At 45.9% G+C, this 18,685-nt stretch overlaps 1 protein-coding gene across 1 annotated transcript; it reads left to right on the top strand.

Moving 5' to 3' along the window:
* Positions 1 to 4,441: 4,441 nt before the first annotated feature.
* On the top strand, positions 4,442 to 5,029 carry CCDC184 (coiled-coil domain containing 184; the record flags this gene model as incomplete). The annotated part of the gene is made up of 1 exon (XM_082666985.1): positions 4,442 to 5,029. One exon carries the CDS (start codon positions 4,442 to 4,444, stop codon positions 5,027 to 5,029), a length of 588 nt encoding a protein of 195 aa, XP_082523111.1.
* Between the last annotated feature and the right edge of the window lie 13,656 nt (positions 5,030 to 18,685).

Here is an 18,685-nt window from a genome sequence, read left to right on the forward strand (position 1 = left end):
ACTCATGATGAGAAAATTTAGTCTATGTGACAGACAAAATCCACAATAATGTGATTATTCTCAGCCTCTCAGCCTTTCTTACCCTCTTGGAAGGAGACCCCTGTCACTGACATCTGGGGCTCCTGGTACCTGTGCAGATCAGGGAACTGAGGGACAGCATCAAAGGAGCTGAAACAAGGACAAGGAGTTTCTTCTTGCAGAAGAGAAAAGGAATATACTCAAGAAGTAAAGAGGGGGCTTCCTTGGTGGCGCAGTGGTTGAGAGTCCGCCTGCCGATGCAGGGGACACGGGTTCGTGCCCCGGTCCGGGAAGATCCCACATGCCGTGGAGCGGCTAGGCCCGTGAGCCATGGCCGCTGAGCCTGCGCGTCCGGAGCCTGTGCTCCGCAATGGGAGAGGCCACAACAGTGAGAGGCCCGCGTACCGCAAAAAAAAAAAAAAGAAGTAAAGGGGGTGGGGAAGTGAAGAAGCAAGGGCCAGCCTTGAGAGAAAGTTTGGGGGTGTTGGGGGAGAGGGGAGAGAGAAGGGCAGCAACAGCTATGCTCACATGAGCGAGATGAATAGAGAAGGAGGGACGAGAAGTTTAAGATGTTTTGCTCTGTGCTAAGAATGTAAACCCCTTTAGAGTTTTTCCAGAGACATAATAAAAATCTCAATTGCTTTTCAGTTCTTTTTTGTTATTAGATGTGTTTCTTTTGAATGTGATATCATGCTGAGATGGGCCACAAGGCAGCTCAGCTTCATAACATTTACATTTGGGGAGTACTGTCTGGGATTGCAGACCTGTGGTGCAGCAGTCAGCTGTTCCTTGATTTTGACCATCATTCTAGATCTGAGTCAAGCGAGCATCTTAATTACAATTGCTGGATTTATAGTGCAAAAAGTACACCAGCTATATAAAATAGACACTGGAGATAAACTAGACACGAGACAGAGGAAAACGGCAGAGACTATTAAGAATCACAATTTTAGTGACAATTTGAAGTTTGGAACTAGGTGTACCTGATGGAGACCTTTATCTATGCAGCATGAGTCTCTTCCCCCCATGAGCTGATGAGATTGGGATGCAGGAATAGAACAGCTAAGGTGATTCCCAGAGGAAAAGATAAAGGCAGAAAGCAGAAGAGGAGTGCATAGGGCTTATTTTTTCTTGCTGTGTCCGAATACTCTAGTGATATGGCCAGAGTACCTATCCATTCAGTTTGGGGATGGACCCAATTAACAAACCCCAGGGCCCTGGCTTCCAGAGGGCCCAGCATTGTAACCCAAACAGCTGACTGAGGCTCTGCTCCACTCTCTGCATCTGTCCCCCTTACTTTTCTGAGACTAGACCTCTCCTATTTCCCCTTGTCTCAATTTCACACAGAATTCCTAAAATTATCTGGTTCTGAATCTGGGGCGCCAATTGTCTCCTTGTATTTTCAAGTCTTGCTACTAGTCCACACCCCCAGATCCCACCTACCCTTGGCTCTCCAATGCCTGACTTGGAACTTGACTGGATCAGCCACACCCCTTGATCTCTGCACTGTTTCCCATGTTCTTTCGTGCTTCTCCAATAATTTCCCCTCCCTCTAGGCTCAGACCCCCTGTACTCTCAGCAGACCTCATGCCAGCATCTCTGGGGAGCATAATGTAATCTATGCTGAAAGCCTTGACATAATGGTATCCGCAACAACAGTGGCAAAGGGCCTTGTATGACGGCATAGACCAGCTCCTACTGTATAGGGGCTATGTTTAATGTAAGGTTAAGGCTAAGATGGGAGGCCCTGTGCTGGGGACAGGGTCAGTTCTTGTAGGTAGAAGGCAGGGGCCTATCTGAAGAGTGAGGGAGCTGGCAAGGTGAAATCATCCTTGTGAAGTGCTGGTCAAGAGTTGTGCAGTAACAGACCCAGGCAAAAAATCTGAAAATCATGCCAGTCTTTTCTGACTAAAGCAAAAGTCTCCAGGGAAAGACGAACAGCAGGGTTGAATCCATAATCCCTGAGACTATGCTTGCTATAAACTTATACTGTGTAAGCTCAGCTGTTTTTGGTGTGTCTTCTCTGTTTCTAGTTTTCCTACAGCTCCTTTTTGGTAAAGTCTTTTCATGAATATCAGCGCACTTTGGCTGTGCTTAGGGAAACCAAGGAAAAGCATTTCTGTCTTCTCCTGAGCTTTAGGAATAACCTGTGGGACACATGGTGAAGGTGAGAGTGATAACTGAGGTGAGAGTCACAAGTCTGTGGAACGGAGGAAGGATGGAATGAGCAAGCAAATAGGATTGAATCATAGAAAATACAATAGGTTTTAAAACTTTCTCCATATATTTGTTTTGGGAAATCAAATTTCTAATGGCTGCATAATACTTTATTATATCAACACTGCCTTTGATTAAACATTTTGCTGTTTAGGATATTTCCCCACTTGTTTCTATTTTAATAGCAGTAAGACAAGGAATAAGCCAAAGAGTTTTTTAGTGCCAGAAAAGTTTCTCTGGGCCAGCCCCACTCCTCACCACTAGAGTATGCAAGCAGGGAAACCTCAAGGTAACACATTTGCTATCCCTGAACCACTAGTATACGAAACACTCACCCATACCTAGCTCTTCCCCATCTTGAAATGATACAGCTTTTCTCTTCCCCAGATTTACTTCTTCTTGTGAACTTCATTTTTGGTTTCTGAACACTTGGCTTCTCCAATTTACTAAGGTCATTATTAGTTAATATGCTGCTGCCTAGGTATTGCTTGCTTTGCACTCTTAAGTCATCTGTAAATGTATTAAATTCAACTTTTCTTCCTCCTCCTCCTGTCCCACTCCGCTCCTCAAAAAGGGAAAGGCATCGTCACAAAGGTTGAGACATCCCATGTATGTCTGTACATGGGTGATGGGCCTGCTGAGGGGGAATTACCCTTACATAATCCTTCCTCCCCATCCCTTCCACACATTTTCGACAGTTCGCCCTTTCAACTGTGAGCTGATGCAGTGTTATTCAGAGTTAGAAATAATATTACCCAATATTGCCCAGTCCAATCCCCTAACAGATCAGGAAAATGATTTATTCAGGGTCTCTGAACTAATAAATGGAAGAAACAAAACTGAATTCAGGTCTCCTAAAATCCACTACCTGTGAGCTGGAGAGTAATGGATGAGGGAATGGGACGCAGTGGTTCTTGTTAAATTATTCATTCAACAAACGTACTGAGCATTTACTTACTACGCGCCAGGTTCTATTTTGGGTGCTGGGGATTCCGTGCTGGAGGACACGGAGGAGACAAAAATCTCTGTTCTTACGGAGCTTTCTTTCTCAAAACTGAAGCGCTTTGCCTCACCGTGCTGGAAGAACCCCCAGTGCCCTGAGTAGAAGCGGTTGGGTCTCATATGGGAGGGAATCCCATCTTTTCTCGGCTCCTGTACTATCTTATCTACAGCGAGGGCTGATTTACTGCAGAAGCAGAAGGGAGTGGCGGAAACCTCCGTAGTGCCCTCCCGCGCCTCTGCACCTCTAAGGCCGGGCGGGGCCGGCTCCAGGTCGCCGTCGCGCACCAGCTCTAGTCTGGGTAATAGGGTCGGCCTCGCTACCCGCTCTGCTTCCCTGCTGGAGGACAGAGAAGTAGGACGCGGCTCTAACGTCATCCTCAGGGAAAGGATTTCGGGCGGGTGAAAATCCTTCCAAGGCAGTCGCGCTCACTGTCTACCACCCAGGCTAGGGGAGGGACGATGTCTCCCCGACCTGGGGATTTATGCAGCAAACTGCTCTCTCATGCTTCCCTATTAAACATTGCAGCCACACGCTCTTTCAGCCTCAGCTGAGGCCACTGCAGCGTCCCCTCCCCTCCCGCTCCGCCCGCTAGCTCAGACTCCAGAGCCCCACTGCAGCTTCCCAACCATCCTCCCTTTTCTTCTCCACTTCCTGGTTGCCATGGAGACACACGTCATTTAAGTGCCGTGCGTCGCCTTGGAAACAGAGGAGCATCCGCGGCTCGGCTGGGAGACCCGCCCGTGTCACTTCCAACCACACTCGCGGACGCTGCCCTTTAATGGCCGAGGGGAGTCCCGAGCTCGACCCGCTGCTGGCCTCTGCCTCGACCTGAGCCCCTGTGCGAGCACTTCCGTGACCCAGGCAACCCGCAGGCCCTTGCCGCTCTTGGCGCCCAGAGGGCGGAGCTGACACGGGTGCAATTCAGGAGGCTAGGTAGGGCAGGGCGCTTTCGCCCCGTGGCGAGCCGGAGAGACGCCGGCCCTGGGACTGTAGCGCGATCCTCGTCCCGCAGGCTCTTCCCGGCCTCCCCGATTCCGCCCGCACCCTCCGCCCGAGACTCACCTCACGTCGGCTCCCTGCCCCTCTCGGGAGCCTCCTCTTCCCAGCCCCTCCAGGCACCTCTCCCCCTCCCCGTACCTTCCCTCCACCTCGAGGCCGGGCTGGACCGGACCCGGAGCCGCCACCGCCCGCTTCTGCCATTCAATGGAGGACGGTCTGCTGGAGATCATGACCAAGGACGGCGGCGACATGCCGGCACCTCTGGAGGTGTCCACAGTGCCGGCCGTGGGGGACGTGATCTCCGGGGAGTACAACGGCGGCATGAAGGAGCTGATGGAGCACCTGAAGGCCCAGCTGCAGGCCCTGTTTGAGGACGTGAGGGCCATGCGGGGGGCCCTGGATGAGCAGGCCTCGCACATCCAGGTGCTCTCGGACGACGTGTGCGCCAACCAGCGAGCCATCGTCTCCATGTGCCGGATTATGACCACCGCGCCACGCCAGGGTGGCCTGGGCGTGGTCGGCGGCAAGGGGAGCTTCCCGGGCGCCCCTCAAGAGCCGGAGACCCCTTCGCTTGGGATCGAGGACAGCGGTTTGCTGGGTCGCGATCCTGAGGAGGAGGAGGACGACGATTCAGAAGAGAAGGAGATGCCCAGCTCCGCCACACCCACTAGTCACTGTGAGCGCCCCGAGAGCCCCTGTGCTGGCCTCCTTGGGGGGGACGGGCCACTTGTGGAGCCCCTCGACCTGCCCGACATTACCCTGCTGCAGCTGGAGGGAGAGGCCTCTCTGTGAGGGGACTCCGAGGGGGCACTACTTTCCCGGGCTGGCTTTGGGTTTCCGAGAGCATGACGCGAGAGGACTGAACCGCGCGGTGCAGCATGCTTCACTCCGACCGCTACTCTTGCGGGTCAGGCGGAAGAGACTCCCTGGAGGAAGCATTTATAGGGTGAAGGACTTTGGGAGCATCAGGAATTCTTTCTGCCTGACCAAGCGAGACGTAGCAAACTGCGGAAAGGTGAGGTTGCGGGAGAGGAAGCGCCCATCTCTGGACTCCCATCCAACCCCCTACCCTGCCCTTTCCCCCTCTCCAGCCAACAGGAGAACCCCTGAATTGTGTAAATAAAATTCTGCTTTTTCTATTCTGAAAAAGGACTTATCTAGGACTCTGGCAAATAATCTCTAACGATTTACCTAGAAATTAAGGAGTTGGGGGTATTCTGTTCTGGCAACAGAAAATTTACCCTTCTGATGAAATCCAAGCTATTCAGCATTCTGCAGAAGCCTTCCCCCTCACAGATCTCTGCGGCTGCTGATTGGTAAAAGAAGCTTGAGGAGGGAACTGCAGCCCTAGGAGTCTGGGTGAATGGGGTTCCAAGGGCCTCTGGGCTGGGAGGAGCTGACTATCAATGTGCATGAAGACATACATAATAGCTCAACCTCTAGGATTTTGCATGCAGAGTGGATCCTGCCTTGTCACTGACTTCATCTGGGATTGCTTTATCCATTCACTGAGGCTTAGAGAACAAAGAGCCCAGTTCACAGGCAGAGACTTGGGGATGCTCAGCAACAGCCCAGATTTAGGGGACATTGAGGGGCTCTTGGGGGCCGCAGCCAAAAACTGTCTCTTTCCTGGCTCTACCTGCTTAACTTCAGTTTCCTTTTCCCGTCAACACCTCCCTGCCCGCTGCCTCTTGGTGCTGCCTCCATAATGTCTTGTGTGCGTTATGTGTGTCGACCTGTGTAGTAGTGTGTGAGCCCTGAGGGGCAGGGCTTGTGGCTCTGGTGTTAGGTTCAGGGGGCTTCAGACCCGTCTGTGAGGCCCAGGCTCTCACGGCGCTTTCCCCTCTCCTCTCCTCTTTCACCCCCACAACCAGGGCATGGAGCATGTGGCTGCCCTGAGGTTCCTAACCGACGTGCTTCCTTCCCACCTCCTCAAGTGGTGACTCTGTGTGCCCTTTCTCCTCCTCCGTGTATCCCTTCTCAGTGCTTTCCTTGGTGTTAACCTTAATAAAGCGGCGTCATCTCCCCTCCTTGCTGACTGGTACTAGGGCGATGTCAGGGTGGGGCTTCTGGACCCACTGCATGGACACACGCTTAGCGGGAACTACAGGGACCATGCCTTTCCTCCTCTCTTCTTGCCTCTGGTTCCAAGGAGTTGACCGTCCCTGCCGTGATTGGGACATGCGTTGCCAACTCTACCTGCGGTCATTTCCGATCTGGACCTTCACCTCAAGCTGGAGACGGTACGTGTTGAGACTCCCAAACTAACAAGGGTTTTTGGTAGCTAGAACTCCAGATGTGCAGGAGACTTCTTTTCAGTGAAGCACCTGGCTCCTGGGAGATGATTTCCAAATCTGAGTCCTGGAACGGTAGGCATGACTTGTTCCATGGGAGGGTTAGGGAAGGGGTATTGTTCAGGAGGGACTGCCCGGAATCTCTGGCAGTAGAGTGACATATCACAAAGGAAACCACAAAAACTGCCTCAGACCTCTCGTGGAGAATGCCCGTAAGGTGTTCCCCCGGGAGCTTAGATTGCCATCAGCTCTAGTCTGCTCCCTTGGGCACTGGAGATTTTCCAAGCTGCTCCGAACAAAATTTGGGAGAAGAATGAGCTGGGGTTCTGTGTGTGTGTGTGCACTTGCACTTGCATATCTGCGTATGTATGTATGTGTGTTATGTATGTGTGTGTGTTCTTGCTGTGTGGTTGTTGCAGAGAGATGGGAAGAGCACTGGCATTGAATCTCAGTTCCAACAGTAAATGAGTGCTTGAGACTTGCTTCCTTGCTTGAGGCTTAGTTTCTGCCTGTGTAAAATGGGGGCAAAAATTGTTGAGGAGAAAAATATCTAAGATTCCTGGGAAGTCTTGTGCAAATGTTAGTTTTTTCTTACAGTTCTCTTGGGATAGGCAGTGGTGGTGGTGACTGGCTCCTCTGGGAAAATATAATTACTCAGGGAAGGTTCTAGAAGCTCTTGTTTAATATAATCCTTCCCTATCTAAAACTCTTATCATTCAAGATAGTCAAGGGGATGATGAGATTCCCAAGCTGACATGGACTCTCTTCATAAATGTCATGTAGTTATGGGTCAAAAAGGACTTAAAGTCAGCTCTGTACACATAGAATGACCAGAGGAAGCCTTGAGTTGTGCAGTGGTTGGGGAATATGTGCCAGGGCCCTAGAGAGGGCAGCTAAAGTATATTAGTGGGGAAGTGTCCCTGAGGGCTGGAAGACAGTTTCCTGTTACAGTTCCAGCATTCTGCACCAATAACAACAATGACAGCTATCATTTATTGAGCACTTACTGTGTGCCAGACACTGTGCCCAATTTTATCTCCCAACAACCCTATGAAGCAGGCACTATTATTATTTTCACTTAACAGTTCCAAAAACAGACTCCCAAGGCTTGGTCAAGGTCATACAGCTAGTACTTGGCAGAACCAGGACTTAATCCAGATCTTCTGACTTAAAGAACCCTAGATGGGAACCACTCCGTTAATTGCTCTATTATTTCATCTTCAGAGAAGGAAATCCCTTACTTCCCCAATCAAGAGTCTAAGAGTCCTGAACAGGAAGAAATGCTGGTTTTACTCACTTTTCATCTTCTCAGTGGGAACAAGTAATCGCAGATCAGGTTTTGGTTAGTGAGCCTTCTCAGAGTCTAGTGGGTGATAATTCAATAATGGCACAGAGAAGATGGTCTTCTGGACTTGCTTCTTGAGAGGAAGAAGCTGATGTCCCCAGATATTCCCTGACACAGATCCATTCGTTTGCCTCTTTCCTGTTCCCTGTAGCTCAGATTCCGCAGAGTGACATGAATCTCAAGGCAGCTTAGCTCTTTAGCACCTGTAGAAATGTCTGGTTTAGGCTTTTAACGCTTGATGCCAATTCAGTTCCTCTTCCTATGCCTACCACCCTAAATGGGCATCAGTCCTTTAGCAGGGCTCCTAGAAGTTCTCCAGCTCTTCCAAGTCCAGATAGATAAAAATCTCCCCAGATAAAGCAATTTTTCAGCTTTCTTTAGTGACCTGCATCAGCATTTCAGAGGGATACAGCACAGGTTTCTCTCCCACCTCCTCCTTTCTCCAGATTCCCCACTCTCCTCTGGCATTTCTCCTTTGTAATGCTTCTGATGAGTGAGTTTCAGGTGAGATTTCTAACCTGGGACTCATGGATGGGGTCACTATGAATTTCAGGGGGCCATAGCCCCTTGAAATTGAAGGCAAAATCGTGTATGTATATTCTCTAGAGAGACGATCTATTGTTTTAACTTAATTCTAAAAGGTAAGAATTAAGTAAAAAGGTAAGAATCACTGAACTAAAAGATGAGACTTTTAAATTCAAAAAATAACAAAGAAGAAATGACCCTGCCTGAACTGATACACCCTTGCCTCCTGGGGCCTCCAGAGTATTTCCTACACTGAAGTGAAATCTTTGCATAAACCTGATTACTTACCACTTATTCAACAAATTCAAATTATACTGATACCCATTAGAATGCACTAAGGATCTTGTCTACCATTATTTCCAAGTCTTCCAGTACTTGGGAGTTTGTCAGAGCACTGCTGATGTGTGGCAGTGAGGTGATGGTTCCCACCCCCTCCCCCCATAGCTTTATGCTGCACTTTATGTCTGAACCCAGCGCAATGCTGCATGTAAGTCATCACAACTCTTTCTGTTTCTGGCACTCCTATCTCTCACTGGGAAATCGCTCAGGGTTAGCTCTAAATCTCAAAATGAAAACATACAACTTCATAGAAATAAGCTACAGCTTTAGCGTGGTACAACTAAAATCTGTTCTAGAGAAATAGTTATTTCTCTAAGAGATGCAAACTGGCCCACAACATAAATATGCAGTTTTTTGTGGCTTCAGTATCACCAGAGTATGGTCTTTGCTTGATATGTATAATGAAATGGTTCACCTAGAAGTATTCCCAGAACTAAGGGACAGTTCTTCCCCAGATATATTTGAGTCTAATACTCCTTGCAAGACAGAAAACTGCTTGCATCTTTGAAAAGGCAGGTTTTCCTAAGCAACTTTCTCCATTTATATGCCTAGGAATAGAAATTCAGCCAAGATTCTCAGCTACAATAAGAAATGATATATAGAAGTACAAAAGGAATATTTTTAAAAGTTGAGGGATAGTTGATGTACAATACAAAAAGAATATTCTCGAATCTTTAGCTACCATTCCCTCCACCCCCCTCCCCAACCCCACACCTCTAGATTGTCCCCAGAAGGGGAATTCCCTCAAAGAAACACAGCCTTTCTGCTTGGAAGCACTGTGCATATAGAAGGACGTCTGCTCTGTAAGTAATGCTGTAATGGTGCCACCTGGTGAGTAATAGGGACATTGCAAAGGGACCCTCAAGGTAAATTTGTGGTTTTCGATTCAGCAAGCACCACCAAATGCTTACTAAAGGCCTGGCTCTGCCAAATAATGGGTGGCGAGGACAGAAGGGGAACCGAATAAATAGACTGTATTTGAAGGATATAAAAACTAACTGCAATGAACTCCTAAATGGTCTCCCCTGGCCTCTCACTTACCTATAATCCTGAAGATTGATCTTCCTAAACCACAGCTCTGAACATTCATTCTCCTCAGAAATCTGCATCATGTCCCATTACGTCTCAAATTAAGCATAAAATACAGTGGCAGTAGCCAAGCTCCCCCCAGTAAGGCCCTGGCATACTTTTAAATCCATACATTTCATTTCCCAGGTAAATTTTTTAGCCATCATTCCATCAGTTGGACGCCTATATCATCCAGTCAGCTAGAAACGATTCCCAAGTGTATATCAGCTCTTTTAATCTCTGGATGAGTGGACTGGCTGTGTCCCCCTGGCCCTTGCTACAATTTCTCTTAGCCATTCTTCCCAAATGCAGTCAGGTCCAAATTTCTCCTTCAGAAAAGGGACTTCTGCAGCCTTGGTCACCTGCACCAGCCTCTCATGGGGTGTCCTGCAAGGCTGCTTTTCCCTCCTGTCTCTTATGCTATCTGTAAATAGGAAATCCCCAGAAACAGTATGCAAAAAACCTTTTGATTATGAAATTTGTGCTTTTGTTTCTAGGAATTGGGTTCATAGTTTTCATAAAATTCTTAAAGCCAGAAAAGGTTAACAAACCCTTGAATCAAAATATGCTATTCATCATTCTCTAGAAATGCCCATTTTCCTGCAGCTGATTTCTTGCTCTCTATTATTCTTACTCTGTTCCATCTCTGCCAGTTGGAATCTTATCAGTTTTTCGAGGCCCTTCTCAAAGGCTACTTCCTCCATGGAACCTTTCCTAATGTGATCTCTTCCTCCCTTAAATATCTAAATCTTCTTGTTTGTAACTCTTTGGGGGACAATTAGTATATTTTCCCTCACTTCTACTATTCTTTATGCTTGTTATTCCCCCTTCCAGATTATTAATATCTTGAGCTGGAACTGCGTTCTCATTTTTATAGTCTCTGAAATATTTATCTTATTTTATTGACTTTAAGGCACTATCAATTGTGTGGCACGTCATTATTTTAGGTACCATTAAGAAAGAAAAAATACTGCCAATTCAACTATCACCATGCTTTCTTATCACGTATTTTAAAAGTTCATTCTTATTTAAAGAGCTTATTTAGACTTATTTAGAGAATGAACTTTTTTATATCACTACAATGCACACAAACATAACTGAAAGTCATTATAGTATTATTATAATTTCTTCATACTGAGTCTGACACTTCTGAATCACTTTTTGACTCAGAGTTGTTGATGCCTGTATTTTTCATGCATTTATATTCTCTGGGCCATTTTGAGTGTTAGTGAAGCAGCATTTCTTGAAAGAGAGGGTGACTATTATCTCTGGGAATTTCTTACAGACCACACCACCTATGCTGAAAGTTTTAAAACGGGGACTTTTTTTGATCTTGCCAGTGAGAGGTCAAGAAAGATGTTCAGACAACGACCAGGACTAATATTTCTTCAGAATATTGAAGAAAGCAAATTCAAGCAAATTCTTTTTCATATCAAACAGTTTATCTCACATTTAGACCCCTGGGTCAGGGAAATTTACCTTATTTCTACCTCAAGTACTTTAAAAAAAAATGTATGGTCTCCTTTTAAGAGGGTTAACAGTGAATAAACATTATGTCATTGCTTATAAATAAAGTAATAGATGGAATGACATGTGCAAGCTTGCATAGTCAATGACAGCATTAGGACTAGAATCCTGTTCGTCTGAAATAAAAATCAGGGATTTTTTGGTTTGTTTTGTTTTTTTCTCATTAAATGGTTCTGCATCTTACTCTGTTATAAGTAATTACAATATACTAAGGGAAGCTTATGGTGGCTTGGATTCTGCTTTGGGAATAAAAAGGGACATTGAAAATTCCTTTTAGAGTAGGTGAATAATTCTTATAAGGATGATGGAAAAAGACATCCAAGAAGAGAACCATGACTGACTCAATCTACCAGGAAGTATTTACCAACTGCTTACCATGTCTCATGGAAGGTGGTAGGCTCTGGGGAAGACTCCAAGAAGTCAGGGTCCCTGTCCTTATGTTGCTCTCAGTCTAATGATGAGGGGATGATATGTTCTTGAACTGGAACACAGCGCTTCTCAAAAGGTTGAAGGGAGGGCTTCACTGGTGGCGCAGTGGTTGAGAGTCCGCCTGCCGATGCGGGGGACGCGGGTTCGTGCCCCGATCCGGGAGGATCACGCATGCCGCGGAGCGGCTGGGCCCGTGGGCCATGGTCGCTGGGCCTGCACGTCCGGAGCCTGTGCTCCGCAGCGGGAGAGGCCACAGCAGTGAGAGGCCTGCGTACAGCAAAAATAAATAAATAAATAAATAAATAAATAAAAAAGATTGAAGGGAATGTTTTCTGTGAGCAATGTTAACTGAATTAAGAGAACTTCAATTTGAAAATGGGAATGGTGTGTGTGTGTGTGTGTGTGTGTGTGTGTGTGTGTCTGTGTGTGTGTGGTGTGTTGGGAGTCAGTGGGAGGGTGGGATGACAAGACAAAATGGAGAGGACAACAGTTAAAAAGAATGCTCACAAAATTTTATACCACAGAGGATATCAGATATGACATCAGAAGAAAAGCAGTAGCCGAAGCTGCATCCCATAATTCTCTGGAAAAAGTAAGTAGAAAAGGGTTGGGGGAAAAAAAAACGTAGTTATGGCCTCTACACCAGTGCACAAAGTACAGGTAATATAAAATAGAACTTGAGTTTTTACACAGTGAGGAAAATAAAATGTCACATATATAAAGAAACTTGGTAGGATGGGACTCATGCCTGGACCACGGCAGTGAAAAAAGGTGGAGTACGTTGTTCCAAAGAAACAGAACTGGGTTCTGATGTGCAATTGGAAAGGAATTGCCAGTCATGTGACACACACCACCTGTTTGTGGGGAATTTGCTTCTGGGATAGAAGCAGCTTCTTTGCTCTGATCTACAGAAAGCCTGCCCTGGCCCTCAGTATTTGTAAAAGTCAGAAAGGAAAGGAGGAAGAAAAAGGGCAGGGAGGGAAAGAAGGAAACAAGAAAAGAGACACAAGGAAGTAAGGAGGAGGAATAAAAACAGAAGAAAATGATAGAAGGAAAGTCAGAGTAGTACTTTACATCACGAAGATAGAGTCTTTTATGGGATTTTATAACCTTGAGAGTGGAAACAAGAAAGGAATTATTTAGGTGAGGATAAAGGAGAGGAAAATAATATATCATTGTAAAAATGTGCTAGAGTCTGCCAAAACAGATCAACTCTATTACAGATCCCAGGACGAGTCATGAAATGGCACAAAGCCAAGTTCCAGAAGTGAGGAGAATGTTGATTTAGTGTAGTCTCATCCTTCATAAGGAAGAGGTTGGCAGAGAATAGATTGCAACTCTGGATCTAATTTTGACCAACGAAGATGAAATTGACTAGTGGAATGGGAGTGAAGAAAATCTTGAAAGACAGTAACTATGGTGATTTGGTTCTCCCTGACAGCCAAGGAGATAAAGTGAGATGTGTGTCCAGGATTATGGGAAAATTGACTTCAAATAGATAAAAGATATGATTTTCATAGCCTGAGATTCTATGGAGGAAAAGGCTCAAGGAAGATGTGATTCTGTTAAGGATGAAACTCAGTCAGTGCAAATCCTTTGGAGTCCAATGAAGAGGAGTAGATGCAAATGACTACAGGGACCTCTCCAGTGAACTCAGATTTAGAGACGCCAGGCTGAGAGTAGGTATAACTAAGAGAATAGTCCACATATTTCAACACTTTCAAAAGCATAAACCATATGGCAAAAACTGAGGAATTCGATTACAAAACAATTAAAGATTTATGTTCTATCAACAGCACCATGGACAAAGTTAATAGGCAGATGGCAGAATGAAGAAAATATTTGTCTAAAACTGACAAGGATGTAATATAATCCTAAAATATACATGGAACTCCTGTAAATGAGCAGGAAAAGGACAGCAACCCAATAGAAAAAAAGGGTACAAATAATATCAATAGGCAATGTACAGAATAGAAAAAACTAATATGGATATGGAAATTTGATCAAAACCATTATTAATCAAATGCAAATTAAACCAACGATGAGATCAGTTTATAACTATAAAAACAGCAAAAATCAGAAATCTAGACAATTACTAATGTTGTCAGGAATGTGGAAATGTAGAAACTTGCGCTGCTGCAAGACTAGTTTCACCACTTCTGGAAAGCAATCTGGCAAAACTTGGTTACATTAAATAGACTCATACCCTATAGCCCAGCAATTCCTCCCCTAAGAAATATAAAACAAATTCTTTACAAGTCCAGCAGGGGACTAATAGGAGGATGTTCTTTGCAGGGTTACTTGTAGTGGTATGGAGTTGGGGGCAATGTGGGTGTTCATCAATGGAGGAGTAGATAGATGCAACATCGTGAGTGAAGAGTGCACACAGTGGAATAGCAGGTAACAAAGTGAAGCAACAAATTAAATATTAGCATCTGGCAATGTGGATGGAAATGAAAAACAGTGCTCAGTGAAAAAAGTAAGACACGGAATGAGACATGTAACAGTAGCTTTGGAGTACATTTAAAAATAAATGCCTACAAAATGATAACTATTTTCTGAAGACACATTTAAACAGATATATACACACTAGAAAACTGCCTATTTTGGGGGGTGGAGGGAGTGAAGATACAGGGTATAAAGATAGAATAAAGCAATAAATAAAGACATAAAACAAGAGAGCCTTTCCTTGCAGGGACCAATGATGGTGTCTCGTGAACTGAGGATTATGATTAATTCCATCCATTGAGGAACAAAAAACTTCAAAACAAAACATAGCAAAACACAAACACAAATATATCAGCGCTTGGACCATGAACAGAATGGCAACTGGAAGAGGAAAAGCAGGAATGAAGAAAATCTTGCAAAAATACTGACAGCGAAATGGGCTTGTCACTCCAAATAAGAAGTACAAAGAACAGGGAAGTCTGATGCTCAGAGCACATGGGTGCCATTTACAGATGGAAGGGAGAAAGTAACATTTTTGGAGGCACTGATGTAGATGTTTGAAATACTTTATCTCATTTAGTCCTTATAATCACATTGCGGTAGATACTGCCTCAGCTAAGACTTTTTTGGTTGCAAGAAACAGAAACCCATCTGTATTAGTTTTGAGGGGGAACAAAGAAGGAGCTTATTATAAGGATGCAAGGTTATCTCATAAAACCCAAGAGCAAGAATGCAGGTGGGCCTCCAAGGCTGACTAAAACCAGGGCAGTCATTATCTTGGGCTCTTTCTTAGAGACATGGTGTTTTATCTCTGCTTCCCTCTCCTCTGACTTCAACCTATTCTCCCTGCTAACTTTGTTTCTTCAGGTACATGGCAGAAGACAATTGCTCCATAGGTTGGGTGTCTGCCTGTTCCAGCCCTGAACTGATTATACCCACTGCATACCAATTCCAAACTCCTGTGAAAGAGGACTTAATCCATAAAGCTTTGCTGCACTGATTGTGCTGATGGTGGAGGGTGGTGTCCCATGGCACTTACTAACTTGATTGCCAGGTTCACCCTTATGGGAGGAGAAAAGGGTTCTTAGGGAAGGGGCTGTGTGCATAGCAGATACTCTCTAAAATCTCTACCGCGACTGATAGGACTGTGCAGTATCTGCCAAATGAATGAATGATTGAATGACAGGAGACTCAGGTTTCTCCAACTTCAAAGTGCATGCTCTTTCTAATACATCATGTAGCCTTCAAATGTTTGCATGTGAGATAACTGTTTCCATTACCTCAGTAAAAGAGAATCGTCTTGTATAAGGGCATACCCAGGAAACAGATGGCACATTCAAATCACAATAATTTGAGGAAGTTTAATAAAGATTTATTTGCAAAGGTGTGGGCATGGTGTAGGGAAATCACAAGGGCAGTGGGCAGTTCCCAGAATCTAGTATTAGAGAGGCTGAGCCTGAAGAGGTAACGGGAGATGGTGGTTCAAACTTAGAAACAGAGAGCTATGTAGAGGGGGTCACATGGCAGGAGTGAGATCTTAGCAAGGGGACTCAAGTGAGTCCACAACCCTCAAAGGGAAACAGAGGAGTAAATACCCAACCTCACACTCCTACTTCCCTCTGATATTCTGCCTATGCTACTCACTGGCTGAACCCAATAGAAAGCCAGGGAAGTAAGGGAATCTATTGATGTGGTCCATACAGGTTAGCCTCAAAGCCCAGAGCTGGGTGAAGAAGATAAGGAATTAAACAGAAGAAAGAAACAGCTATCTAGATCGTTAGACTGGAAAATAAAAATAAACACGTGTAGTCAGATTTGAAACCCAAAAATGAGATTTGTAAGGGTGTTCCTAGAGGCTCTAGATATGTTTAATTTTCATGTCCTGGGTAAGCCATATATATTAAACTGATTACTTCAGCTGAAGTCACTAATTATGGTGCCTCAGGGGCTTCCTTGGAGGTCCAGGACTCTGGACACTCCCTCTCCACTCCTATCAGAACAGCTCTGCTTTTATTTGGTTAATACAACAGGATTCTGCTTAAGATTTCATTGAGGAAACAGCGCTATAGCACCACCTATAGTCAGGCAATATGCTAAGGACTCGAACCACAGACTAGTGGGGAAGACAGAAAAGTAAGTAACAGTACAGTGTTAGGAAAACGCACAGGTGATGAAGGGTTAAAGAAAGTCCAGTGAACCCAGAAGGGGCGAGGGATCAAGGAAGGCTTCCCGGAGTCGGTAACTGGAAAGGGAGGCAAGGAAGCTCAGAGGACACTGCCGTTGTCTAAAGAGGGAAGAGGAGCCCAACATTATGCAATTCGCTGAAAGGGGGGCTATCACCTGGAAAGAACTAGGATACAGATCCGCGTACAAGGCTCGGAGCTAGGGTGACTGCACGTGACGGGCAAAGATCTTCGCTCAGTCCAGCCTCCAGCCCTGCTCCGCCCCCATCCCATCCCACCCCACCGACAGCCAAAGGGGCGCGGCATTTCAACAACTGCACTCGGCAGGGGGAACATCCCAAGCCCGAGGTCCGCATCACCAGCTGGGGCGGATGTCTGCAGAGTCTCCCAGAATAGCTGGTGTCTCCCAGACTGGTCTGGTTAGGGCTCTCTTGCCCGGGAGGGCTAGCCAAGGACAAGGCGCTCATTGGTTGCCATAGAGGCGATCCGAGAGGCTGGGGAAGGCTGATTGGCCGCAGGTTCTTAGCGCGGACCACGCCCGCCTCCTCTGCCAGCTGCAATCAGGTCAGGGCCCCGAGGCCTCTTGGGTAGTTTATTGGTGCGGTGCCAAACCGGGCTGGTTAACATGGCGCCGGATTTAGATGGGAGGAAAGCAGGGCCGGGCCACAGCTGAGGTCGGGCTGAGTCGGGACTCTCAGTAGAATTCCTGGGTTTTCTTCCCACATTTTCGGCCCTTCGGCCGGGCTGCGGTAACCCTAGAGCCTGGTCGCGCGGTCTGGTGACCAGTGACTTTGCATCGGGAGATGACGCGCATTTCAGGATGGCTTCTAGTTAATGCATTTACAGGAGTTTTCGCTGTCCCTGTGGGCTCTTGTGCCCCCAGGGACCAAGGCAGAGGCTGCAAGGGATACAGGGCCAGGGCGGTGTATCTCTAGCGCTACAGCCCCACCATGCGTCGGTTCCCTTCTGGCGCTCGTGGCTCCTGCGAGCCAGACCTTGAACCAGAAAGTGCGTGGCCTTGAGAAGACAGTTCTAGGTCACTCAGCCTGGTTTTCCAGCATTCATGGCCATACTTGCCCTTCTCCATCCACGTTGAACGCAACATTTTTATGACGAATCACGCAGTTCCTCTTGCCTGGAGTTACTAGTCCCTGCCAACGCCGCACCCCGCCCCATTTTCTACCTTTTAATTCACTATTCTTTAAGGCTTAGATCTAGTATCACCTCAGTATAAAGCCTGCCCATTCTTCAGGATAGTTATTCTATTACCTCTTAAGGAGTGCAGGCTCAGGAAGTGGTGCCCAGTTAGTATTGCGGCTATGCCATTTGAAATGCGCTGTGATTTTGAGCAAATTACTTAACCTCCTTGAGCCTCAGTTTTGCTTCTCAAAATGGAGGTAGTATTACTTCAAGGGTTTTGTGAGGTTTAGATGTAACGTTGTTAGAACCTAAGTGCTTAATAGTTGTGAATGCTGTTATTATCTGTCATCCCAGTGTACTTTGTATAGGCTTGTTATTAAGTTTGCCCATTGTATAACCATTATTTGTTCTTATCCGCCCTGTTAGAGCTTAAAAGCTGGAACTGTGTTTTGTTTATAGCATCAGCGTAAATAGTGCTGGGAAAATGTTATATTGTTTCTCAGAAAACTTTGTAAAAAGCACCCTTTCCTCTCTTTTCGCTTTTTTCCTTTTTTCTTTCCTTCACTTTTTCTTTTTACTCTTAAAGACTCCTTGAGACAGGAATTTTTAAACTTGGAGAGGGAGCTGAGATCCTGAGGCAAGAATAAGCACTTCTTTGTTCTCCATGGTGACCAGGAAAGCCTTAACATTTCCCTTTCCCTTGACTACACTTAGGGCAAGTTTCTTCTTGACTGTTGTCTCCTGATCTCTTTTTTCTCAGCGCATTTACTTTAGAAACTTGCAATTACAAATTCTTTCTCTGCCCCTTTGAAATGTACAGAAATCTCCCTAAAAGCCCCTTGCCAGTTTTAAGACCCAGGGAATGTTTTCTCAAGAGCCATCCCTTTGAAGTGTAATCCTCAAGGAAGATAGCACCCCTGTTTCCTAGTCTCTGTGGGAGGGTAGGAGCCCAACTTTACTGGGTGTCTTGCTCCAAATTGTAAAATACAGCATATAAACTTACTTTTCCTTTGGGTAAGAGCAATTACCACCCACAGGTGGCCTAAGATCTCCCTACTGCAGCTCTTAAAAACTCTCCAGCCACTTGTTTCAGCAGAGTTGAATTCAGTCTCCTACCTCTTGCAGTAGCCTTAAATAAAATCTCTCTTGC

The sequence above is a fragment of the Grampus griseus genome (assembly GCF_964374135.1).
Source record: "Grampus griseus genome assembly, chromosome: 11".
In the NCBI taxonomy this organism is placed as follows: Eukaryota; Metazoa; Chordata; class Mammalia; order Artiodactyla; family Delphinidae; genus Grampus; species Grampus griseus.